The sequence below is a fragment of the Podarcis tiliguerta genome (assembly GCF_965153285.1).
Source record: "Podarcis tiliguerta genome assembly, chromosome: 2".
In the NCBI taxonomy this organism is placed as follows: Eukaryota; Metazoa; Chordata; class Lepidosauria; order Squamata; family Lacertidae; genus Podarcis; species Podarcis tiliguerta.
Genome location: NC_139535.1, coordinates 98,238,351 through 98,264,796, shown reverse-complemented (window position 1 = coordinate 98,264,796; position 26,446 = coordinate 98,238,351). Strand labels below are relative to the sequence as shown.

The 26,446-nt window shown below is 40.5% G+C and overlaps 1 protein-coding gene and 1 long non-coding RNA gene across 16 annotated transcripts in view; one reads left to right on the top strand and one right to left on the bottom strand.

Moving 5' to 3' along the window:
• LOC310671378 (cholesterol transporter ABCA5-like) overlaps positions 1-26,446 on the bottom strand; it is a 52,511-nt gene that overhangs the window by 25,008 nt on the left and 1,057 nt on the right. For 4 of the 15 annotated variants that reach the window (XM_083427259.1, XM_083427257.1, XM_083427247.1 and 1 more), the window contains exons 2-18: positions 25,482-25,781; positions 24,309-24,380; positions 23,431-23,549; positions 22,524-22,728; positions 20,810-20,971; positions 20,158-20,255; positions 17,646-17,875; positions 14,176-14,317; positions 10,074-10,262; positions 8,170-8,317; positions 6,928-7,096; positions 5,557-5,615; positions 4,757-4,867; positions 3,235-3,410; positions 2,980-3,099; positions 870-1,008; positions 671-761 (exon numbers count right to left, since the gene is read on the bottom strand). In XM_083427259.1, the coding sequence (XP_083283385.1) occupies positions 671-761; positions 870-1,008; positions 2,980-3,099; positions 3,235-3,410; positions 4,757-4,867; positions 5,557-5,615; positions 6,928-7,096; positions 8,170-8,317; positions 10,074-10,262; positions 14,176-14,317; positions 17,646-17,875; positions 20,158-20,255; positions 20,810-20,971; positions 22,524-22,728; positions 23,431-23,535 (2,144 nt within the window). In that variant the 5' untranslated portion in view covers positions 23,536-23,549; positions 24,309-24,380; positions 25,482-25,781. Of the gene's footprint in view, positions 1-670; positions 762-869; positions 1,009-2,979; positions 3,100-3,234; positions 3,411-4,756; positions 4,868-5,556; positions 5,616-6,927; positions 7,097-8,169; positions 8,318-10,073; positions 10,263-14,175; positions 14,318-17,645; positions 17,876-20,157; positions 20,256-20,809; positions 20,972-22,523; positions 22,729-23,430; positions 23,550-24,308; positions 24,381-25,481; positions 26,365-26,446 lie in introns of those variants that run through there. The other 11 variants (XM_083427258.1, XM_083427254.1, XM_083427261.1 and 8 more) reach the window with 8 other exon arrangements.
• Positions 22,615-25,301, top strand: LOC310671774. The gene is made up of 2 exons (XR_014508176.1): positions 22,615-22,708; positions 24,784-25,301. It is a non-coding gene; the product is annotated as an uncharacterized lncRNA (long non-coding RNA).

Here is a 26,446-nt window from a genome sequence, read left to right as displayed (position 1 = left end):
TGCTCTCCAGCAGCAAAAAGGTAGCAGACTCTTTTTTTCTTCTTGGAAGGCCCACCGTACACTGATCCTTTTCAGAGGCTGAAGAGATGGCTTTCCAAGAAGGTCCAGCCAACCCGCTGACATCACCAATGATAGTAGCTGATGGACAGGTTGGCAATGTTTGGGGGAAATGCCTTGGCAGTCCAAACTGGACCCCCTGTTTCTTCATGCCTGATATTAAGCAAGTCAATAAAAAAACTGCGGGGGTTTTGGCGTTTGGGGGCAACTCTACCAATCATATTTCCATTCAGTACTTTGTGGATGTTACTGAAATTTCTAGCAGGTATAAGCCTGCTTGATCCAATTATTATTTAATATTTTATTCAGAATGCAATCCTGTACTCACTTACCTGGGAGTAGGTGGTATTAAATTTAGTGGGAACTCTGAGTGGATAGACATAGAATTGTTCTGTCAAATGCTTTTTTTATAACCTTGTGACAGTTGCTTTGTAGTGATAATTAAGAAAGAAAATAAGGCAGTATGAACCAACTAGTGTTCATATTTACCAGGTTTACTCACTGCTATTATACTTCCAGCTAACCAAACTGGGTGTTTTTTAAATCAGTTGTAAAATTCAGGCAAAGTGGAAAATAATGAACACATTGAAATAGACTTTCAGACTACAGATACCTCAAGCGGTAGCCAATTCCCCATTTTGTTTTAAGGAACAGAGAGGAGCCAAGGCATTTCAGCATTCCTTGAGAAATCACAGCTTTCCGATCTAGAAGCAAGAACAGAAGGTACCTTCAGTTATATCAGTTCATACAGCGACAAGCTGGCCATATTACCAAACTGGTACTAACACAAAGGCCCCCCAAATTGCACTTGCCAGCAACAATGTCTGCTTCTTCCATGAAATGGGTACTGAACACAGTCACTCGAGTGGATTTTCCATTTTTCAGGAGGTTCCAAACTGTTTGCCGTGAACATGGATCCATGCCAGCGGTTGGTTCATCTAAGAGTAATACCTAAATATTGGCCATGGAAAACAATGGACTAGCTATTCATTTTGAAAGTAACAGTTATCCCTTATCAATAATATCGTTTATCATTATCATCACTTCTATCAGATATGTGAACAGTTTGACCAGATAAGATCCCAAGAAAAAAGCTCAACAACTTTTGTGTCTGGATTATTACTTTTTGAAATATGGCAACCCTACTGTTTCCTCAAGCATATTGTCTCCTGTTATTGTAAGTTTTTATTTCACGGTCTCAGTCTGCCTCCCAGTAGTTTGGGAATATACTAAAAATAAAATAATTTTTAAAACACTCTGCTTCATGAAACACATCCTGTTCAGCTCCTGCAAACTGAGAAGTCTCATATACCCACATGCCCACACCCACCCCTTATAATAATTACGACAAATCCATTCCTACCAAAAGAAACACAGTCCTGAAGTACAAATCAAACAACATCAGAGATTCTGGCATTATTCTCATTAATCTTTCCATTAGTAAAGAACTGCAAAAACTCTGGGGAGAAATTTGGGTGAGAAATGTTGGCACCATTCCAAGAGCAATGTAGATGTAGTGACATAGACATTCTTCAGTGCTATCACCACTTCTGATGGACTGTGAATGGATCGTTAGCTCATTTCTTATGTTATTCTGGAGGCCATTTCAGCATAAAGGTAAAGGTAAAGGTACCCCTGCCCGTATGGGCCAGTCTTGACAGACTCTAGGGTTGTGCGCCCATCTCACTCAAGAGGCCGGGGGCCAGCGCTGTCCAGAGACACTTCCGGGTCACGTGGCCAGCGTGACATCGCTGCTCTGGCGAGCCAGAGCCGCACACGGAATGCCGTTTACCTTCCCGCTAGTAAGCGGTCCCTATTTATCTACTTGCACCCGGGAGTGCTTTCAAACTGCTAGGTTGGCAGGCGCTGGGACCGAACAACGGGAGCGCACCCCGCCGCGGGGATTCGAACCGCCAACCTTTCGATCGGCAAGCCCTAGGTGCTGAGGCTTTTACCCACAGCGCCACCCGCGTTAGCCATGTAGGAAAAGACGATCAGAAGCCCTAGCCCACACCGTCTGCTGTTATGTATAAAAGTGCCTGAGATGCTTTCACAAAGTAGTGGGAAGAGAGCTGCAAACAACTGTGCTTGGAATTATCCTAGGAGGCTTCAAACACTCAGAGGGAGGGGATGTAATAGGCCTCCAGGCCTCGTGTTATGTAGGATTGCCTGAAATAAATACGCAGCTTAAATATGACTTAAATACATATGCAGCTGCTAAACTGGCTCTGATCAGTAACAATGAGGAAATTTAAACCAACAACCTCAATGTTGGTAACTGGAAGTTGAGGACTATATGGCAAATGCACAGAGCCATATTATGACCAATCAAATGTAGTAGTACAGAGGTTTTAAAAAAATGCACGCAGGTAAATAGAGGTGGTTAACTCTGATAAAACATCCCCATTCCACAACAACACTTGACATACAGTTGGAAATACAGCTCCAGGAAGGCAAGCATCTGGCTCAAAGATTTCCTGCTAGATTGTCCCAGTGGCCCTGTCCACATTTCTGGCATGGTTGTTACTGAGAGATGGGCAAGCACTTTGTCAGAACTGAACAGGAAGGGACTACCTTGATCCATTTCAACTAGAGCTGGAATAGCTACCCAACAAACTAGGATTTGAAGACAGATACGCCTTAACCAATTTGCAGACTAGACCTGTGGGTCACACTGAAATCTGCATCCTTCTGGATTCCTTTAACTTTGTGAGATGCCACTATAAGACAGTCAGATGCTTCTATCTCTAGTTTCATCAACTACTAGAATGGGTGCACAAATCTGCATAATAAATATGCCATGTAACTGATTCTATACATCTACTACTTTACCATACAAGCAGTGCAGAGAAACACATTTCTTGTAAAGAAATTACATATTATTGCTGCATCAATCAACCGTTTTGACCTTCTGGTGCTTACCTTTGGATCTCCAAGAACTGCAAATCCAACCGACAGTTTTCTTTTCTGTCCTCCACTTAATTTTTTAGCTTGGTTATCTTTAATGGGGTGCATATCCAAATCGAGTAAAACTTTCTGGACCTTAAACCAAGGACAAGAAGTATTTCATGTTAAATCCCTATCCTTAAGGCTCAAGATGGCTTGCAGACATTATGGTAGTATAATGGAATATATTTATGAAAGCATAATGGAATATGGTCATTAGCCTGCACTCACCTCTTGTATCATATCATTGGGAGGTATTCCTTTAACCGAAGCTATTATTGATAAATTCTCTTCCACGGTTAATACATCAAAATATATATCTGACTGCTGGCAGACTCCAATTACCTTTCTTATATCTAGCATTTCATCTATTTCCGAAACTCTACAGCCATAAATCGATGCAAATCCTAATGCATGAAAAGCAAGAGCAAAAATGTTAACACTGTGATGGCTACCAGCGTAGAACATATATCTAGAGGCAGCTAGCTCAAACCTGAGGCAGAACACCCCCAAAAGTCAAGGTGTCTAACATCGCTGATTTGATTTTAAAATAAAAGCGATAAAAAATATTATGCACTACCATCAACACACACAAATCAGAAAACATTAGGAACAGTACAGCTCTTGGAACTGATTTGTGAAGCTGTAGAGAAAAGAATGCATGCCACTAAACAGTTGGAAGCAGAAAGTGCAGAGAAAACACAGTGTCCAAATTCAGCATGCTACAATCATTTGCATGTTGGCTAGAGCTGCCCTCTATGTTTTATTGGAATAAGTTAATGAATGACTTGTTAATGAAGACCATTTGTGCCTTCTTGTCAGCTAGCTACCCTCAATAAGAGTGATGCTGGATGCCCAAAAAGTAACCTCTGGAAAGCAGGGATCACATCCCGGATCAAAGAGAGGGGGAACCTTTTGGAAGAGAGCTGAACTGTTCTCCTGCACACTGCTTGAAATGAGGAATTGCTAAGCTTTACTGGCTGAATTAACCTTTACTATTGGTTTGCAGCTGTGGAGCCACAGAAGCCTTGGTGCCACCATCTGCTGTAGTTCTTTATTGCAGCACACCTCAGCTGCCACTGCACTGCAGCCTTTCTGCTGTGACCTGCTAGTTGGATTTCATTACAGTGGAACCTCGGAAGCCGAACACCTTTGAACGTGAATGTTTTTGCTCCCAAACAATTGAAAACCAGAAGTGATTGTTCCGGTTTTCGAACAATTTTTGGAAGTTGAACGTCCAGCGTCTTGGTTTTTGAACTGTTCCGCGAGTCGAATGGACTCCAGGAACGGATTAAATTCGAAAACCAAGGTATGACTGTACAGTATTGTGATGCTCTCAAATTCTGCATCTATGGGCCGAATCCCTTAACTGACCATGAGTAAGACCTAAGGGCACAAACTTCCTTTGGCATGGATGGACCCTGAGAGACAGTGGAATGAACTAGACTAAAATATATTTTTGTATTGCTCCCTACATTGTTAATCTCTTGTTGATCCTCTATTATTTGAATAAATAGCACTGCCTGCACACGTGTGTGTGTGTGTGTGTGTGTGTATTGAGAGAAGGCTTCTATTCAAACATTCAAATGTCTCAGGTTTCCTGAGTGGGGTCTTGAGTCAGAACCTACATTAAGCCCATCCCAAGGGTTACATATTTCAAAACAAAAACCACAAATATAAGCTTCCAGGGGACTTCTTCCATTAACACTCTTTAAGACAAATGCAAAGAGAACAGAGGTAGGCACATATTTACCATCAGAAGGTGGGGACAATCCACAAAGAATGTTCATTAATGTTGTTTTTCCTGTTCCACTATGTCCAAGTAATGCTGTGATCTGACCCTCATAAATGTCAAAGGATAAACCTAATAAGAAATGAAAAAGGAAGGGGATTAATTAATGGCATTATATAGTATTGCTACAAGCTTCAGGAAGTATTTAGCCACTGCTACATACACTATCAATTACTCTTAAGAAAAACCCCACCATTAACAGAACATTTAATATTTAATAAAGCCAAACACACAGTTGTGTACAGATTGAGTTTGTTTTGACTGATTTTTCCTTATCGAGATATTTACTGATTACAGATGAGTAGTCAGTAAAGAGAAACTCACCCGCATACTGGTATATCATTGCTCCCATTAGCCATGTTTGTATTGAGCCTTGGCCTCATGTGCTCCATTTTCCTCCTCTGGTTTGGTCAAGAGGAGTTTGGAAGTAAGAACCCCAGTTTGAACAGGAATGCACAATCCTAAGATTTGGTGCAGTTTATTTCTCCTTGACCACACCATGCTAAACCATGGTTAAGATGTGATTTAGGTAAAGCAAAAGCAAAATCTTCTGGACTCACCCTGCCAGGCATATGGGAGGAAAAGAAGGAAGTGAGCAAGCCCAAGTCTTGCTGAAACTCATTTCTGCTAGTGCATGTTGTGCTCAACCACGGTTTAGCATGACATGCAAATAGTCAGTGTCAGAAAACAACAAACAGGCAACACTTAAAGAACAAGGGCTCACACTTGTGGCAGACAGTTGAAAACCTAAGAAGTCTTACTTTTCAAAGCCTCCACAGTTCCACCCTTTTTAATATATGATTTCTGAACATTGTTGATTCTGAAAGAAGAAAAGATAAATTTATTTTCAAAAAGAAACACAGAATTTTGGTAAAAATTTACCAAGCAAGATAAAATCAAAGAATATGCAGGTACCACATATTTATATTAGCTTGAATATTCCTGTTTTGGTTTACAATGCAAGGTGATCTTCATATTCAAAAGTAGTACAATGCTCCTGGGAAACTATGCCATAACCTCTTCCCAGAAAGAAAGTATCACATACTTTTCCTGAACATATTATTTGACTATGATTTCTTCCAGAGTTTGATCTCTCATAAAACATTTTGAGAAATGGATGCAATGAGGAGGGGTCTGAACCACAGAATACAGTGAAAAAGATGAAATGGAGCATTTCTAAACCACAAATACCACTTTCTGCTATTTGGCTTCTTGTCAAACTAAGGAAAATATGGGTAAATGGCACACAAGGTTAATTGGATTGAATATGCCTCACTTCTGATTGAAACTAAGCTGGTTCCTACGCAAAGACATAGTACTTTGAGTGCATAGCAAAATGACCTTCCTTGCCTCAATTGCAAACTGACTAGTCAACATGCAATAGAGATTTGCACATGCAGTGACTCCTTTGTTGACTCTTATCAGGAAATAAATATTAGTACGTGCAACATGCAACATTTGCATCTTAAGCAATACATGGAGCTTCAGATCACTTGCACAGGTACTGGTCTACAATGTATGTTTTGATAGAACCAAAACTGATTAACACTGTCTTTTCTCAATATGGACTTTTTTTCCTTTGCCAATAATCAATGACAGAAGTATCACTTCACAGGACAATGACAAACTATATTTGCATATGAAAACTATCACATTGCTCCTCTTGAGTGTGCATAATAAAACTGACAAATTAATTATCACTGCATGCATACTTCACACAGCAGCCCTATTTGCTTGCAATGTTAAGCCAAGGACCCTGGCTTAATAATCCATAATGTACATGCAGAGGATTACTCAACTCTTTCCTCTTCCCTTCACATGACCTAGGAGTGTGGTTTGTTTATCACTAATGAACCAGAATTTGAAAGTCAACAGCAAGCCTTGATTTAAGGCTGCCTACCAAGAGTTGCTTGTTAGGGAGAAATGAACAACACTCCTGCATTCAAATGTCAGGCTGAGCTGATTTGCTTGCAGCAATCGGAAAGTGTGTGCATGCTGCTTGTACACAAAATTATTTATTAAGCCAAGGTTCTTTATCGTTTCATGCAAACGCAGCCAGTTTCTTTCTAAGTGCAAAAACAATTAGTAACTGACAATAGGTTCAGGTTAAACTTCAGCATCATCCGTCATACCTAATAGCTTCTCTTCCCTGGAATTCGGAAGATATAGGCTCAATAATCTCATTGAATTCTAAGCTTCCATTAATGCTGCTTTCATACAATTCCTTATAATTTCTTGTTCGCTTTACCCAAAATGAGGGCTTTAGGAAGAAGAAAAAGCTTCGCCGCAATCCATATTCCCCTGAGGGGTAAAAAAAGATGAGAAAGAATCTGTAAACATATGGATTACACGGTATAATTACAGGTTTGGACAGTTTTCTGTTTATAGTTTGCTAATTTTTAGACTTGTGCAAACTATATCCCTTATTTTGTAACCCAGGAAATCTTCCAGTACTATAGACTGGCATGTAATTTTTAGCATGAATTACAAATACATCTCTGGTGCCACAGACATACATATACACTATGTGCAAGTTGAAATTCTGCTTTAATTTTATATTGAGGTGCTATTTATTTCTTGGCTCCAAATCTAAGGAGGTTTGGGATATAAAAGTTTTGCATTTAAAATGCCCATGATTAACGACCATTTCTGAATCCTACAGGAGTATTAGAGCAACGGCATAGAATGCTAAAAGACACATTCAAACTTTCTGACCCCTAAGCTTTTCTGTATTTATCAAAATGCTTAGGCACCCAGTCAACTTCAATTTATGATATGTAGATGTATGTATGACTTGTACCACACTTAGGAATAGTAAACCATGTATGCAAATTATAGGCAAATTTCTTTAATTAATACAGAAGATAGTAAAAGTGATCTTGTCAAATAGAGTTCAGCCAGTGGTGATAATAATAGTTGTTCATTCAGATCAGGATGGTTTTATTAAGCACAGACAGATTTGTGGGTGATTTACTATTATTTATTAGTAGACCAGAAGCATATATACCAGAATTATGAAATATAACTAATAGTTTGGGTAGTTTGGAGTATATGATTAACAGGTTCCAGTCTGCATTAATCCCAGTGGGGATTGTAAATCACATACATTGTATATGAACTGGCAATTTTGATAGTGCCCAGAGGTCATAACATATCCAGGCATTTTGGTTCTGCAACATATTTCCCAAATAATTAGAATGAATTTAAAGAGGTTGAGAATGAAGATTTCTAGTATGGACACAATTTCAGTAAGGATGATGATACACTTAAAATGAGTATTTCACCACATATAATATGCGTCACAATACTTAATATGTAACCAAACCCTTGATGTTGTTCAGGTTTTTTTGTATTTTTCTTTGATTCTAACATACCTGGAATCACTTGATCGAAATAAATCCCCAGGAGCAGGTAAAGCATACTATCAAGGGTCAATAGCGTATAAGCAATAATTAGTGGATAAGGGCCATGAGTTATATGTGAGAAAATAGCTCCTTCTTCATAATCTTCCAGATGCATCACCTGCAAAGACATATAAAAATTGCAGCTATGTGACAGCATTAGTTTACTAAAATAGTAAGGTAAATAATGTAACACTATATAAACCTTGATGATGATGATGATCAAGTTGCCATCATAAGTAGGGGTGATGGGCCAAGTTCCTCATTTGGGCAGACAACTATGAGCTAAAGCAGAGAACATTCAAGCTATCCCCCCAAGTCCTAAATTCATTCTTAACTGCTGATCCCCTGTGATCCCCTCTATATTTCATGGTTGGTAAGGTAGCAAAGACTGTTGAGCAGTGAGATGCCATTACAGTGGTGCCTCGCAAGACGAAAAGAATCCGTTCCGCGAGTCTTTTCGTCTTGCGGTTTTTTCGTCTTGCGAAGCAAGCCCATTGACGGAGTAGCGCTATTAGCGCTATTGGCACTTTAAGGGCTAAAAACGGCTTTTTAAGCCTTGGGAGATTAGCGGTTTTGCTGCTAAAATGCTTTTAGCAGCTTAGCGATTCAAAATAAGGGGTTTTGGAGCAAAAAAAAAAAAAAAATCAAAATTTTTCGTCAATTTTCGTCTTGTGAAGCAAGCCCATAGGGAAATTCATCTTGCGAAGCGCCTCTGCAGACGGAAAACCCTTTCGTCTTGCGGGTTTTCCGTCTTGCGAGGCATTCGTCTTGCGGGGCACCACTGTATTCTCTCTCCTCCACCTTTAGGACAGTTGTGGCCACAGCAGCAGGAGGGAAGGTTGAATGTCCCTGTCTCTCTCTCTCCCAACCATTATCCGCCTCCTCTCTTCCAGATTTTCCCTTTCCTGGATCCCCAGGAAGCATAATTTCCTCCAACTACGAAATGCCCAAACTAACATCAGGGTTTCAGAGACATGGAATGCTATTGTGGCAGCATTCCAGACACCAGGGAAAGTGGAAGAGAAAAAGAAGTGGGGAGATAAGTTCACTGTTACCATTATAGCTGCTGGATGGGAGTGGGAAGGTGTTCTTCTAAAGTTTGGGTTAATATCTGACCCAGAAGAAAAACTCAGTGGCTTTAAAGCTGACTTCTGCTCATACAACGGGATTCCACTACAGAGCCAGTGTGGTGTAGTGATTAAGAGCGGTGGACTTGTAATCTGGTGAATCGGGTTCGTGTCTCCGCTCCTCCACATGCAGCTGCTGGGTGACCTTGGGCCAGTCACACTTCTCTGAAGTCTCTCAGCCCCACCCACCTCACAGAGTGTTTTTGGGGAGGAAGGGAAAGGAGAATGTTAACCGCTTTGAGACTCCTTAGGGTAGTGATAAAGCGGGATATCAAATCCAAACTCTTCTTCTACCTTCCTTTTCCCCACCCTGCATCCTCAAAATCTGCTCCAGGGAGTTGGGGGAGCCTCTAGAGAAAATGTATGAGGTGCACGGGAGACTGCAGAGGCAGAGACCGTAAGGTGATCTCTTGCTATGCTAGCCGAAGACTACTTGTGATACCCTGAAAACTACACATTTCTGACAGGAAGCTGCAAAATTTAACATAAAAAGTCTGCAACACACAGTGTTCTTTGAACTTCTGACAAATGTGTTACTTATTACAGTTGATTTTTCTCATCGGTTAAAATGTCTACTTAATAACAAATTAGAAAACAACAAGAAACACATATATAAAAAGTTCAAAGCAAGTTCTAGGTCTGTTACATACTTTATTCCAAGATGAAAGATTTAAAGTATTATCACATCTCATGTTAGAACCACAGTGATGGGTGCATGCCACAGTAACAAACAAATACTTTACTAACCTGTACAACACCAATTAAAAAGGGGCATTCACACAGTGGGCTTAGTGACCACACAAAAGACTTTGGAAAATCTTCCAACAGGGCAATGCTCAGGCCCACAGCACCAAAAGCCACAGTTGTGAAAAACTGAGCTGAACCAGCATAGTTCACTTTTTTGAAAAGAGAGGTTAGCAAAAATGCAAAGGAAATCTAAACAGAAATAGAAAGCGTATTTTCAGTGCACAATAGGACTTGATTAAAATTGCTAGAATCTCAACTTTTATATGTGACCATGATAATTATTGTATCACTTAGTATTTGCTAAAGACAATATAATATGCTAATGAAAGACATCAGGCTGAGGATTTTCTTCCTAAGAGTACTATCTCCTTTGGCAAACTGCAACATCAAAATTTCCCAAATTGGTTATGAAATCAGAGTGGGAAATCTAAGGTTGCAAGGAGCGCATTAACAAAATATAATGTGATGTTTAAGGAATGATTCTTTTGCAATAAAAACAGGTCACCTTTTCAAAAACGATCACGTTCAATTCAGATTCAAGGTTCAGAAAGACAGTGAATGGCCAAGATGCAATTCAAATCACAGTGCAGCTCTTACATTTAATGAGGTTTTCGAAGTTAAGCAATTATGTATTTTGCTTTGATTCTATGAAAAGACGGGCTGCGGGAGCTGCTGCTCATGAAAGTGGGATGGGAGGGAACTTTCCCAATTCTCCCTTCCCACGACAGCCTTCTGAGTCACCTGCCATGCCCTTCTATGAATGAGATGTCCCATGAGCAGAACTTTACATTTATATCCCATTTTCTGGCCAAGATTGGTTCCCAAAGAAGTTTAAAATTAAAATCCGTATAAACAATATGTTATTATTTCCGGGGGCAGGGTATTGTTCTCAACCCAAGCATCCTATTCTCAAGGGGCAGAAGGAATTGCAGATAGATTCAGGGACTGGCTGATGGTAAAGATGCCAGCCCACAGAAGCGGTCTTTCCACTAAACTTCATCCACATGTATGGACTATACACATTATAGTAGAGGCCTGGTTGTACAATATGCAGCCTATATAAACCGTTCATGTAAATAATGGGCAGATTGTGCAGAACAGAGAGCAGATCAGAATTTGACTTTAAAGGCCCTTGAATATACAGTCCATTTACATATGCTATATTCATAAATTCGGAATAAGTGCAAAATCAGTACCCACAGGTCACCTTCTCTTCTTGCTATAAATAGATGTTTCCATACATTAAATGTTAGGAGCCAGAAGACTTTGGGCCAAACTAAACATAGGTATGCTTGAGAAATCTGAACTTTACGAATTCCAATATGAATTGACCTAATCCAAAACTCCTGGACTAATGTGTGGAACAGAACATTGCTATTTTAATCACTTCTCTGAATGTTGCAACACAGCGCTTATCCCAAAAAAGTTTTAACATTTTGAGATAAAATACATTCAATAACACTTATTTATATGCAAATTGTGCAAACTTTTTTTAAAGAAAGTAAATTAGTACAGAAATGGGACAGAATGGGCATATAAGTGAATACATGCAAAAGACACATGGACTGAAATAGGAATGGACAAATTGGTCTAAATAACCGAGATGGGGCAATCATAAGGGTCTTAGGCACATTCACATGTCATGGTGGGAAAGAGGACTACATGAAAAGAAATACAGTCTGTTCTCCCCAACTCCCACCAGCACCACATTCCATTGCTTCAAGCAATTCTACCCAGCTCAATTCTTCTACCCAATTGTCCCAGTATCAAAGATGAGCTGGAAGAAGACTGCTTAATGAAACAAAGCACAGTGAAGGTGATGGCAAGTTTCACTCATCTCCCTGCACTTGGCATCTGAACAAAAATGGCAGACAGGTAGATGGGTGGCAACCCTGTCACATGCAGTTTGGTCCCGAGAAACACAGATAAATCAGAAACAACATGCTTTATGTAGAGCCACCCTTGTGCAGAATGCTGTAGATAGACTGGCGATGGGAACAGACTACTGCCCCCACACACCAATGTTAATAGTCCTGCCCTGACTTCCCATCTGCTTCCCATCTACTTGCACTGGCGTGCTTTTGAACTGCTAGGTTGGCAGGAGCTGGGACTGAGCAACAGGAGCTCACCCCGCTGCACGGATTCGAACCACCAACCTTCCGATCGGCAAGCCCAAGAGGCTCAGTGGTTTAGACCACAGCGCCATGACTGTGCTGGCATAACATGCTACAGAAGGAGTGGAATCCTGTTCTGACTAAAATGTTAATCCTGATTGTGGTGTAACATTAGGACAAAAGAAGTTGCATTAGTTCAGAGATTCCTGCTGCAGTAAATGGGCACTTCAACGTTACTGCCTTCTGCACTACACGAGGAGAGGAATTCAACAAATTTTGCAGGCAATCATGACACACCACCAGCAGTATATAAGACTCAGACAGGGACAACACAGTTCAGACAACTAGGTAAGTGACACTACTCTGTGAATGTGTCTAGAGAACTTAAATCACAGAACAACTCTGGAAACTATGATAAAAAACCTCTTTATTAGCCCTGTATGTTTACTGTTTGTGCAAAGTTAGAAAGGTTACGATCATGTGTATCTTTTCAGAATTATTGCAAATACCCTGTCTCTCGGCGTCCGAGATAATGCACAATAACTTCCATTGCTACCATTGGGCACCACACACAGTTAAACGGAAGCCTGGAGGGTGGGGGGAAAGGCAGGAATCCATGCCTGAAACATTACTTCTCCAGATCTCTCCCATTTTTGTCCAATCCTCACCCACTGCTACAATATGGACAGTGTAAACTCCCAATAATCTTTTCTCCTTCAATGGCAACCAATATTGTCTCCAACTCAGGGTACATACACGCTCTGCAGGAAGAGGGGATGTTTGCCATGAAGGTGGGACCTCAATACACACCAGCAGAGGCAATGAGAAGCACAGCTACCTTTGAGACTGAGAAGTGGAGCACTCGACTCCAATGATGCCTAGTATAGGCCCTCTTCCTTGCCAGGTTAGATGGAGGAAAGAAGGCGGCATGCAACACTAAAGGCAGAAATAGACAGGATGGGATAAAGGGGGCTGAGCAAAAGTGACAAACCATTGGGCTCTATGGGTTCCACAAGGTCCACACATCGCCTTTTTCAATTGGCTGTCACATTGCTTTGCCTCAGGTATGCCGTCTTCCAGTCCTTTTAGCGAGACTGTACCCACGTGAGACCTCATGCATACTAAACTTGTGCTGGTTCTTAAATAATTCTCTTAGTCCTGGTTTATATAGTTGGGTCCTGCTATCTCCCACTACATACTGCATAGCTCATTTCTGCTGCGTTAAAAAGCAGGTCCTAGAAATGGCCTCCAGGAGCAGCCTGTTGAGGTCCTTGCTCTTCCTTATGTGTTATGTTCCTGTCCTTTCCAAATAGCTTGCTCATCCCAAAATCTGTATCTTTGGGGGAACATTATTGTCCAATTCAGCTTAAACCTTCTTGGGAATCCATTGTGTTGGTGCTGTGATCAGAGTAGCCAATCTGAATGACTTTGTGCAGTTGTCTGTCAAAAGATGCTTGTTTGCAGACTGCCTGTGTAGCACTATTAGGGGGATTTAGAATCCTTCTCAATAAGAAGCGATCCCTGAAGAGTTTCACTGTACATATCAGCTATTATGCTCCTGCTCACCAAACCATAGTGGTCTATACTGGGCACAGTGTTGTGGTGCCTTTGGGGCTGCTGGGTTATATTTTATGTGTGTTCTAGCTAGGGTGACATGATGCCATCACTCTTGTTGACTGGATCCCTCCATGGATGGCTAATACGGGGAAGCTATCAGCATTCAGTGTTGCGATTGGTGGGGTGGCAGAATTGCCATGGAGGCTGTAGTTGTGTCTGTTAGACCTGCTACATTTTATCTGGGTAGAAGTAACATTATTCTGGTGGAAATCCATAGCATCTTGCCTAAACGTCCCCCGGATTATCCCTAAATTAGTGAGTACCTGTGAAACACCATCATAGGATACCTCTATGTCAACAGGTAGGACAATCCTAAAACACGTAGCTTCAGCATATTGGCAATGAGCAAGCACACATACATACACACTTACGGAGGATAATCCATATAGGAAAAAAAGAAGAAATATCACAAAGCTGCTACTTTGGGGAAAGAGCGAAGAAAATGTTGCAATAACCGACATGAGAAGGGACATGACAAGAATCAGACTGGTGTAGAGCAAGACCCAAGAAAGCCTAGAAAAAGGGAAAACACAATGAAGGCTCATGAATTAAAAGTTATCTATACGAACTACTAAGTTGAAGCTAAATATTAGTCAATACTATTAAAAAGTGATCTCTCAAATGGACCCTTGCCTGAAATTAATGAAGCACACAATCACAGTAAGCATGACAAGATGAATTACTTCATATTCATCTAAAATATTTGCAATGTACATAGTAAGCCACAAACCAAGAAAAGTAATTTTTGCTGGGTAGGTTTCTCATGGGAAGAAAATCACTAGTTAATGTTAGGCTTAGAGCTTATGTGGGCATTTCCACTGAAATAAACAAGTGGTACATGTATTGTCTGCTGCCAGTGAAAGGCTTCTCTGGGAAGGAATCATTTGGATATCACTGGGGTACAAGCGATACATATGACTCAAGGACAAAATGATGGAGGTCCTCCCATCTTGTGAGGTCTGCTGGAGATTAAGAGTTGGCAAGACCAAAAGTGAAGAGTGAACAGGACTTGTCCCTGCAGACCTCACAAGCTGGGAAGAGGTCCATCATTTTGCCAGCTTTGAATTGGCTCAGAAAAGTGATCCAAGGGTTTTGGAAGGGTTTTGATAGGGCCAACTCACCCATGAGGCAAAGTGAGGTGACTGCCTCGGGTGGTAGGATCCACAAGGGCAGCAGATCTGACCTCCAAGGAATGCATCGCCCATTGCTACTGCTGCTGCCATGCTGGCAGCGATGGCTGCAATGTGTTCCTTCGAGGCTGAATCTGTTGCCTCCACAGCAGCTTCTTGGCGATTCAAAGTTGGCCCCTTTGACTCCCAATTTAACCACTGAGAAAGATTGCTTTTATTCCCTTCCCCCCCTTGTTCCTCATGTAGATTTCCATTCCTCTCTTCTCCTCTGGTGAGGGAGAGCCATTTTGTGGTTCGCCTCAGGTGCCAAAATGTCTTGGGCCAGCCCTGGATCACTTCCAATTTAATCCAAGGTGATCTTGGGAGCGCTCACCCATATATTCTAGTTGCATCTAGTTGTATTTCCATTCCTAATATACCATGCACTTCACACAATGATGTTACCTGGCAAAATGGATATTGTCTATTTTAATAAATCACTCAAACTTTTCATGGCAGCAGAGAATGAATAAAACAGTTGGTATAATTGACATTCTATCTAACTTGTCTCAAAACCTTGGGCAAAAAGATAGTTGAAATTTTGACAAGAGGTGAATGCACAATGTTGGTGTATGACACCCCTCAGAGTGGTGGTCATTCCACAAGTGTTCTATTACAGCAGCAACATTTTATAATAGGCATTTTTTTATCATGTGGTAATCTCAAACAAATAAACTGCAGAAAGAGGGTTTTTCATAAACTACAAGAAAGAATGAATGGGAATGAAATAAAATTGAACAGAAAATTAGAGAAATGAAATTGATTTGGCTATGGAGAAGAGAAATAAACTAGAGGAAATAAATGGAGACAAACTGAAATGGAGAGTAGGGATGAAATGAAGGCTTAAAAGTGTGCAGTTGAATGACAGATAATATAGAGAAGATCACCAACAGTAACAGCACAGAAAATACCTGTAGATTGAAGAATGAGCGTCTGCATATCTGCTCAGAAGCAAGACACAGTCTCAATAGTTTACGCATGATATCTGGAAAAATACTTTGGGCCCTACACTCTTATTAATATCTGTATAAGTAGCCTACACATGTAAATTCTATAATGGGAATTGTAATGCAAAAATATGCTGTGTTGCAACAACAAATATTAACTGAAAGGAGGTGTTTGACCTTTTGGGGCTCAAAGCTGACCTCTGTCTTCTACTCATTGGACATATTGACTTTTCCCATTTAGATCTGCATTCTTTTCACAAGAATAGCCAACCAAATGTCCCACGCAGCTTGTAAGACAGGCATGAGGGCAACAACATCCCCACCCCATTGTCCCTTAACATCTGATTACTTAGGGAGAGACAGAAACACAGTTTTTGTTTTATGTGTGGCTCTATGAGCTCTTCTGGGTGCATGACAGAGACAGAGAGGCAGCTTTGTGTGTTGCCATTTCTCAGGCTTTGGCATTGTGTTCCCAGATATAAAATGGGGAAATCATTTCCTCAAAGTCTTCTATATGCCTATTTCCTTGATCATATAATGCATATCACATGCAGCTTGGCTCACCGTCTTAAGGTTAAAGTTAGCACACAAATGGGACCACTTAAATTAACCAGAGATGTTCACACAGAAAAACTGTCACAAGAACACCATGATGATGTTAGCTTTGATCCTAAAACAAACAAACAAAAAATCATAGAAGAAAAAAACACTGTGCCTTCCTTACTCCTGTAACCTTTCCAGAGGGGTTGGGGGGTGTAGGGTGTTAAAGTTATAAGTTTAAAAGCACATAACATGCTGCGTTTGAATGCACTACATTTAAAATGCTGCAAAAGCAACAGAAAAGGCTGGCATTTTTCCAGTTCAGTAAGATAAGCTACCTGATGACTCATTACCAGAAATTCACAGCAGGAAGCTGAAACTTCAGCCTGTATGTGAGTTTGTTGGTGTTTGATAGCAGCAGTATCATCATCAGAAGAGTTGCAGAGAAGCTATGCAAAGATGAGTAAATTCTGGTTCTCTCTCTGGGACCAGAGAGGGGAAAGTATAAAGGACTGAACCCCATTGTTTGTTTGTAATGTGTTACTTTGTTATTTCGTAACATTTATCTTATTGCAACTAGTATTTAAGACTGTTCCGCAGGAAAGCTTTTAAACTCGTAATTGTGGTGGAGAAAATTCAACTCTACGCAAGATCCAGATCAGATATTCTGCTGAACAACTGCAACGTTGGGAGGTGTCCTCCTGAACAATGCAGGAGGGTTGATGGAGGGTTTCTAATTTTTAGTGATTCTCCCTTCCCTCAACAGGTGCAACATGTTCTGGAGCACTGAAGCATTCTGGAGAGACCTCTGGTCCTCTGGAGAGGCTTGCTTGCTTGCATAAATACATACACACATACACACACACTTGCGAATCACTTCACATAAAACATCCCAAAGTGATTTACCAATAAAAATACAAGTGCAGACTACAGCCACAGAGACAAGATGATATTTCAGGTATCCTGGTCCCAAGCTGTTATAATAGGGCTTTGTAAACCAGTACCAAGTCTCAGATGGCTGCAGCAGGGGAGGAAGGCACAGGAAACTTTCCTTTTATGAACTTTCTTAAATTGGCTGAACTTATTATGTGCTGCTTCTTCCTGGAGTAGCATAATGCAGTGATATGAGATAAATAAATGGAATAAAAGTTGCATTAACATCAAAGATCTAAGAAATATGCATACCAAAAAGCTGTGTCTTGAAGTCCCATTACCATTAAAAATTCCTTCAGTTTCTTCTCTTTTTCTGTCATAATATGAATAGTCAAAAAATAGCCAAAAGGTGAAAAGGCAATAACTAAGTAAATTAAGATTACTGCACGAAAGAAATTATCTATTTCCACAACAGCAGACTTTCCCATCTTGACAGCTTTTGCTGATTCCAGTTCTTCCAAAACTGATTTATTAGTCTTCAACTAAGAAAAATGAAATGTTAAAATCAGATTTCAAATTACTGTAGCAGCTATTTCAACAGGCATTTTTTATTTCCAAAATAAACCGTAAATCTGCAAATACCAATCTCATTGCTTTAACTAGTTTTTATACCAAATTTAACTTACTGCCATGAAACTCAAAAGGGATCCTTCACAACAGCAGTTTGGTTACAAGGTATAGTGAGCGCCCAGAGTTTGCCATGTTCTGCTTTCAACAAGTTCACATTTTCCAAAAGTGGGTATAGCAATCTTTATAAATTACATCCAGGATACCAGTTCAATATGTCAAAATCCCTCTTTAAAAAATCAGTACCAAATTATTTTACTATATGAAACAGTGGCCACATAAATTCCGCAGCATTAATTATTACCCAGATATTCATGAACTAGAAATCTTCATTTCTCAGAGTTGTTCTAGAATATCAGTGTGGCAGGATGCAATTGCTGGATCTAGTAGCCCAGTGTAGTGAAGCAGTCTTTTAGTCTGGCAGCACCTATACAGCGGTACCTCGGGTTAAGTACTTAATTCATTCCGGAGGTCCGTTCTTAACCTGAAGCTGTTCTTAACCTGAAGCACCACTTTAGCTAATGGGGCCTCCTGCTGCTGCCGCGCCACCAGAGCGCAATTTCTGTTCTCATCCTGAAGCAAAGTTCTTAACCTGAGGTACTATTTCTGGGTTAACAGAGTCTGTAACCTGAAGCGTATGTAACCTGAAGCGTATGTAACCCGAGGTACCACTGTACCTCCAAATTCCCTTCCAACTGGCATTAGGCAGGCACTTTCACGTCATATAATTGCTAAAAACTGTTATTATGAAAACTGTTATTTCAGCAAGCCTACTCAGATGTATAATTTAGGTATCTATATTTGTTTTTAAAAGTTTTACTGATTATTATTTTATATATACAGTGGTACCTCGGTTTGTTTCCAAATGCCTTCATTGACGAACATTTCGGTTTTCGAACGCCGTAAACCCAGAAGTAAATGCTTCGGTTTTTGAACTCACCTCGGAAGTTGAACATGCCATGTGGCTTCCGTATCAAGGCTTCTGTAATGAGTTTTTGAATGTTTCAGATCTCAAACTGTCTTCTGGAACCAATTACGTTGAAAACCGAGGTACCACTGTATTTGACAACTTTGTGAATTTTAACAGTGTTTTCTTGATAAATGTATGTGCCATGCTTAAATAGTGGTTTATAAAATTTCATAAATAAAATTTTAGTGGTGACTCTCACAAACTTTCTTTTCACTTGGTTCGTGAGGAAAAAAATACAAAGTAGTGTTTGCTGGATACATATTGGTAATTGCTACAGTGTCTATGAAAGGATACATATGGATGTCAAATACAAATTCATGTGAGTAGAACTCCACTCAGAGGATTCTGCCACTGGCAGAAGAAGAGAGGTCAGGCAATTTTGACTAATTGTCCCATGCCTATAAAACCCCCATGTCCCACCCTCAATTCTGCTCCAAAGGCTTCCACAACTCTCTAAAACAACATGCAAGGTGAGCTGCATAGGAAAGGAGGTAATCAGAAAAAATCTGCCTCCTCCCACCATTTCATCCTTGAATAGAATGAATACTTCCATTTGCAGAAAGGTAACTCAAGATTCAAATCATGGCTTTAAACATATATATTTATACTCAGGGATCCATAACTGGCCATAGTTCCTTAGGGCTATATATACAGTATTCATTTGCATAAATGTATATGGTAACACTCAGAATAAATTATATGCCATTAACGGTTGACACAGATATCCTGATGGAAATCACTGCCTAAACTTAACGTTCAGTGACGAACGGAACAGTTACTATCATGCATTAGGCTTAGGGGAAAGCACCTCATTGCATTTGTTCACACATCACATTAAGTCAAACAAAAACAAACAAACAAACCTCTCAGAAAGGAGATTAGAGCTGCTTTGCTCTTCCCTAATTGTTTTGTACTGTGCTGCTGACTTAGCATGTCATCCAAACCTGCATTTGTGGTTTCGCTTTCCCAGACAAGCCGTGAGCTGTAAACCGCAGAAGCAGCCTTGGTTGCAGTTCATGGTTTGTCTGGGGAGAGCTAAATCATGAAAGCAGCTATGATCGTTAATCGTTAACAATTGCTGATTTGGCCTAACATGATGTGCGAAGCACACCATTATATAAAATATCCTGAAATACAGGGGGGGGGTGAACCTATAATACCTTTTGGTCAGCTATTACAAAATAATGGTGATTCAGAGTTGCTCACATTCTGATTATTTATATTTACCTCTATAATTGCTGCATCAATGTAGAGCTGTATGCCTGCAAATCCATAATGCCAGTATGTTTCAGCTTCACACATTTTGGAAGGGGTTGAACAACTGGCTATGGGGAAAAAATCAAAGCATAAGAAGGAAAATCTAAAGTCTGTTAATTATTCAAAAGCATCAAAACTGGGTTGACATTAGGTTTCTGCACTATACATGCAGATTCTAAAAACTTATCTCCACCATTCTAGATACCATACCAGCATGGATAGATTGCCCTACAATTCATGCAGAGGATCAAGATACTGATGCTCAGAAATTAATAAAATAGCCATGCAGAGCTATACACAATCGGCAAAACAAGTAGTAGCAGATAATCTTGCTATTGCAAACCACTCCTACAACTGAAATTGTAACACAATAAGAGTTCTCTATTCAATGAGTAATGCCAATTGTGCAAGTATTTTGAAAATCTGGGAGCCTGCAAACAGGACCTAAAATAAGCATGTGCAAAGGATTCCTAAATATCTATTTCTATTGAAACAGTTTTCTCCTATTATTGTTGTTGACTTTTTTCGAGTCTCCATTTTCAAGACAAGGTCAAACATCTACATTCTGTACTTTAAAATTAACAAGCACACATATTTTAGCTATTCATTTATTTAAACTTACGTATTGATGTCGGGAGGATTAAAGATCTTGGAGCCACTACAGTAGGAAATCTGAGGTGATAGGACATGGAATCATTGAAAATGACACCCACAAAGTTTTCTGGGTCCTGAAGACTAGCCTCTTCCATTTCTGCCTCACTCAGAAATTCTTTTGCATCTTCTGCTGCAAAATAGCAAAGTTACTTGATTACTTTTTTGCAGGAAGCTGCCTAATACAGAGTCAAACCACTGGGTCCATCTAGTTCAGAGATCTCTGTGCTGGCTTCGACCAATTCCAGTTATAAAAGCTACTACTGCTAAAGGTACCAGGGGAGCGACAGAAACTGTTACTGTTGAAGGTGACAGAGATCCATGAGTCCAGAAAGACATGCTGCTCAGAATGCCCAGAGACTATCAGGGAGATGTTTAGGGGCTTTTGTTGGGGTAAATATTTAATTCAAGAGGTGTGTGGGGTTTTTACTGTTTTTGGGATTGTTTTTTGTATTTATTATTTGTTAGACGTTTTATGAATTATAATTCTTAGTATATTACCTAGTGTCGTGTTTTAATTAGCTTATTGTTTGACTGTTTACATTTTGTTGTATTTTGGAAATTAGTAAATTATACATATTTTTATATTTTTAGCTGCCTTGAGTGTGGCTTCCTATGGAAAGATGGCACATAAATAAATAATTATTATACTGACGAATTCAGGATTTCAAGCAGGAATTTCTCTTGGACCTACCTGAAGATGTTGGGAATTGCACCCAGGGCTGTCTGTATCAAAGGAGATACTCTGTCACTAAGCTAAGGCCCTCCCCCAATGAGAAGGCCACAGGTTCCCCATCCCTGCTGTAGATGATCATGGCTTTCTTTTATTTCCAAAATAGGAGGATTTTTTCCATTTTCCTTTGTGGCTCAATTCTGTTCATTAGTCGTGTATTGTGCACTTTATGCTAGATACAGTGCAAGTATCACCCACTGAAGCACTGCCAAATCTGGCAATATCATCGCAGAGCCCATATCTTTCACACACAAGCAACCTACAGAGAGGGTCAATTCTATTCTGCTTATGGAGGGTGAGGTGGGAAGAGTGTGAATACACATACAGTGAGCTGGGCCAAGAAAATCTTGCTAGTGCCCCATAGATCAGATCAATTGCTGACAGCAAGATCCACAACTTTTTCCTGCTCTAAAACCATTCTTAAAAATGTTAACATTTAAAAATATTATGCAAATTGTGTCACAAACCTATACCCAAATTCTTTCAAGTATCCAGCAATACCCCCAATTCAACATAAAGCTCTAATAATTAAAATATCAATAATAAATGGCTAAGGCAAAAAGTATCTTAGAAAGTTCTCACAGCTCCTGAATTGATACTAAAAATATATAAATGCAGTACAAACAAAAAATAAACATTTTGTTTTAAAATGCCAAAATAACAACTGTGAAACTGAGCTTTAAAAGCAGACCAATGTATTGTCTAGTAGTGTGCTCTGCAACTAAAGGAAGTGAAGATTTGGCTACATAATTATGTTTAGGTTTTATAGAGCATTACATCCTTTTTGTTACTTTCTATGTTTAGTATGAGAAAAACATGCAACAAACTCAAGCGGTTTCAACTTTTAATATCTCTGCAATAAGGCACATACTTTCCCCAGTAAATTCAAGAAGAATGAAAACCACACCAGACAAATTGATGAAAGACAGTGCAGAATGACAACTCATTGTACCTTCTGGGCAGTATTCTGAAGTCACTTTATGCATGATTGTTCTTGTCATATTAGTCACTGGTGTGTAGCCAATAATAAACTCAGAGATGCTGGAGCAACTCGTAGAATCAAGATTACAATCTGGAACTTCATCATGCCTTTTGTTAGGCTGAATCATGCTTATTATTATTAGCAAACCTAAAAAGGTAAGTGGAATCAGGACTTCCTGTATATAGGGAACAAACAAGTTTAATGGTAAAAGAAGAAACGAAACGAGAGAGCCACAGTTGCATTTATGCACACAGGCCCAATGAAGACAACCAGCTTAGGTACACATAACGGAGGGGAGGGGCTGCAGCATTTACTACAAAACGTAAAGATGAATGAGATATATGTAACAAAATGTACATACTGCTCAACAGTAAAACCTCAGAGTGGTTCGCAATTCTGCATCATGTGATATGAATAGTTTAAAAACATATTAGCAACTCTTAGAATTGAAAGAAAAAGAGATTGATGTTTTTTATGATATATGGTTTATTTACACACATATATAAACCGAGCCTATGACGTTCCACAGCTCTGTCTTTGTCTCCCTTAGCCAAAGCCTTGGATTCAAACAGAAATTGAACATTTCCTACTCTTTCTCCAGCTTGCTGCTTTATTTCTAGGTCATATCACTCCAAAACTATACTCCAAACTCTGGCTTTGTCTGTTGAGGGAAGAGGCCCCACCCATTTGCCATCTCTCACTGAACCCCTTAACAGCTCACCACCCAGGCTATCACTTCACCAGGAGGCTAGTTTGTCTGTTCGCAGAATAAGAAGCCTTGATTTAATTTAACACTCTCTGGATCCAGGGATTGGAGTGGTCTGGCACACAGCTTAGCACTCCAAACTCATAACAGCATATAAAAAAATCAACTCACCTGAACACTAGCCTTTTTAGTCCTCCATTTAACTAGACAGTTCTTGTATAAAAGAGCTCTGGTCTGTCGCCACACTCCTATTTGTCTCGGAGGATCCAGAGACATTTTTTATGTGTAGCCTGAAAAGCAAAGCAATACATGAGTGCCTTTGCACTTTTAAAAGTGCATTTTAAATTAATTTGCACCTTTAAAAATGCTCAACAATAGTTAAAACAACCAACTCTCACATACACTTAAAGTTAATATTGGGTCTTTCTGGTTGCTCACTCACAAGTTCTATTTTATCCCTCATTTAAATGGCCCTAAACATTTACCGTATCCTCATTTAGGAATGAGTCACATTGAAGTAGTCCCCCATTAAGTCAGTTTAAAAGCTGTTCTAGGACTTGTTTGATATTAACCACCACCATTATAATCCCATCACAGATCAAATGGAGTCTTATCTCTTTTCAACAGGCACAGCTCTTTTCAAACTGTTCCTTGGTGCTTTAAGAAAGCTAAATTCTTTCTCTTGACTCACTCATCACCCAAACACATAGACCCTCACCGTTCTGGTCCTGTGCGTAGAACAAGCCCTCACAGACCCAATCTAGTTCACCCTGCATATGGAGCAAGTAGGAAAGCTAACGTGGTATAGTGGTTAGTGTGCTGTATAAGGATTAGGGAGATTCAAGTTCGGCACAATATTCACTAGCTGACCTTGGAACAGTCACTTTCTCACATACTAAGTCATCTCACAGAGCTGGTGTAAGGAAAATAAGGGAGGAGAACATATAGCCTTGAGCTACTTAGAGGAAATATGGAATATAAAGTATATTCAACAATAAGTAACACTTATGAAAACACTATTGAGGAGGTTCTGAACTTCATTGCCTTACCTTAGTTTTTCTTCCTAGAGTGCACAATTCATCTGTGTCTGAGGTGCCACAACTGTCAATCCCTCTCCTGCACTGTGAACATTCACCACATATTTATAGGGTAGTAATCTGGAATTTTTCTAACAGACAGGCAAGTCACCATACAATCAACATACCTATCACAAGTTCATATGGATTATCCACATAAGCTCCCTCTCCCAAAGGTTTGGTGACAGGGTTGCAAGTAATTCTAAATAAGGAATCTCTTAAGGTATTCTGAAAACTAATAGCTATCAACCATCTGAACAGATTTCCTCACACTTGAAAGAATCAGATATTGCAAGATTCTGAACTTCACCAAGCAATGACTGGCCCACAACAGTGAACTAATTCTAAAGGGCTCCTTCACTAGAGTAGTTCTACCTCAATCCAGATAAGGCACCAAACACATCAAGTGCATGACCTGATCCATGTATCTGTTCTCTCTATATAACAGGACAGTCCAAAGGTTGCCATGGTGGCTATGAAATCCTGAGTCACTCCTTGTATAATAAGGCCTCATGTGGATTATTGCAGCCCCCACTCAGACCAACAGCCCAGAAATCTCCAACATGGTAAAATTGAGACCACCACAGAGATGGTTAGAACCTCAGTGTCTCCTCACAGCCCAACACTGATGGGTAAAAAAACAGAAAAGAAAAAGGAATTACTATGAAATACAGCTGTTTTGCCTGACCCTAGCTATCTATTCACCTGTGATGCTTTGCAGATAATGCAGCTGGACATCTCCAGGACAGAATAAGACACAGTGTCACACCAGCTAGGTTTCTGTAGCACATGCCAGATCGATCCCTTCATCCAGGATTAAATCCAGGAGAACTTTCCTCTTATATAGCTTGGCACAATCTCCTTCTCCCCACCTCAGGCTAATAAACATACCTCCCTTACTTGCCCAGAATTAGCAACAGATCTTCTCCGCAAAATCCTTCCCATGAGACAAAAAAAAAAAAGAACTTTCTACTTTCTTCATGGCCAAAAAATAATATCCCTTTCACCTGAACAGTTTCCACCTTACTTCTGTCTGTCAACAGCACCTACTTAAACAAGTTCCTTGGACAGCAGCCTTTCAGAACAGCCAGGTGTTAAATGCTTAATTAAAAAGTAATGCTTTTTAATTTAAAAGTATTAACCAACCTGTGGAGACTGAAAACAATCTGCTAGGGAGAGAAACGTGCAGGATCCCTGTGTCTCAGCTCTTCTGGGATCCCAAAGTCCTGACCCTATATGACGTCTGGCACAAGCCGCACCCGTGGATGTGAAAGTCTTAAGATGGACAAGCAAGAACAGGAGTCAGCAGGAGGCCGTTAAAAGACCCCAGGAAGGAAGAAGCACAGCCACGGTGTTCCCACACTTCAGCTCATCATCGCCTTGCCGTCTCCTGGCTGGCATTTCAGTCCCCAACGTAGCATCGTGCCAATCACGTCCTCCTCCTCACTGCAGTCCGGGAATGGAAGATGACAATTAATAGAAAGCAGCAGCGAGCGGCCTCCAAGGAGCCAGACCAGGCGGTGGCAGCGGAGGCAGCTTAATGGGCTGGTGGCTCTGTTGTCAGACCTAAATGGCAGCCCAGAGAGGAGAGGATTCAAGCAGCAGCAGCAGCAGCAGCAGCAGGCAACCCTAAAAGCCAAGGAGGCAGGCAGGTACTGGAGCAGAGGAGCAATGAAAAGGAGGGGATAACGGGGATAAGAGAAACGTTTCCTCGCTGGCCTTCATCCCATCCTAAGCTCTCTTTTTTTCCTATTCACTGTGTCTCCAAGCGACGCCTGACTGAGTCTATTTGAGGGATGCATTAGGGCGCTGGCTCCATGCCCGAAAAGGCAACCCATGCACCAGCCTCTGCGACGCCTTTCAAAGCACAAAGGTCGGTTCCTTGCCCCTCAAGCCAAGGGCAACAAGGCATCTGGAGAAGGTGCAGCTGCTGCTGCTGTGGTGGGACAGCTCCCCAGCCCCATGGGCGTATCCAAGGGGGAGGGAGCTGCTTCCCTCAAATCAATACAAATCTGAGGACCCGTCCCCCCAAAAATCCTGGCTACGCCCATGCGTCCCCCCCTCCAAAAAACACAAAAGCCCCTCCTCCCTTTTATCACCAGAGTGGTTGG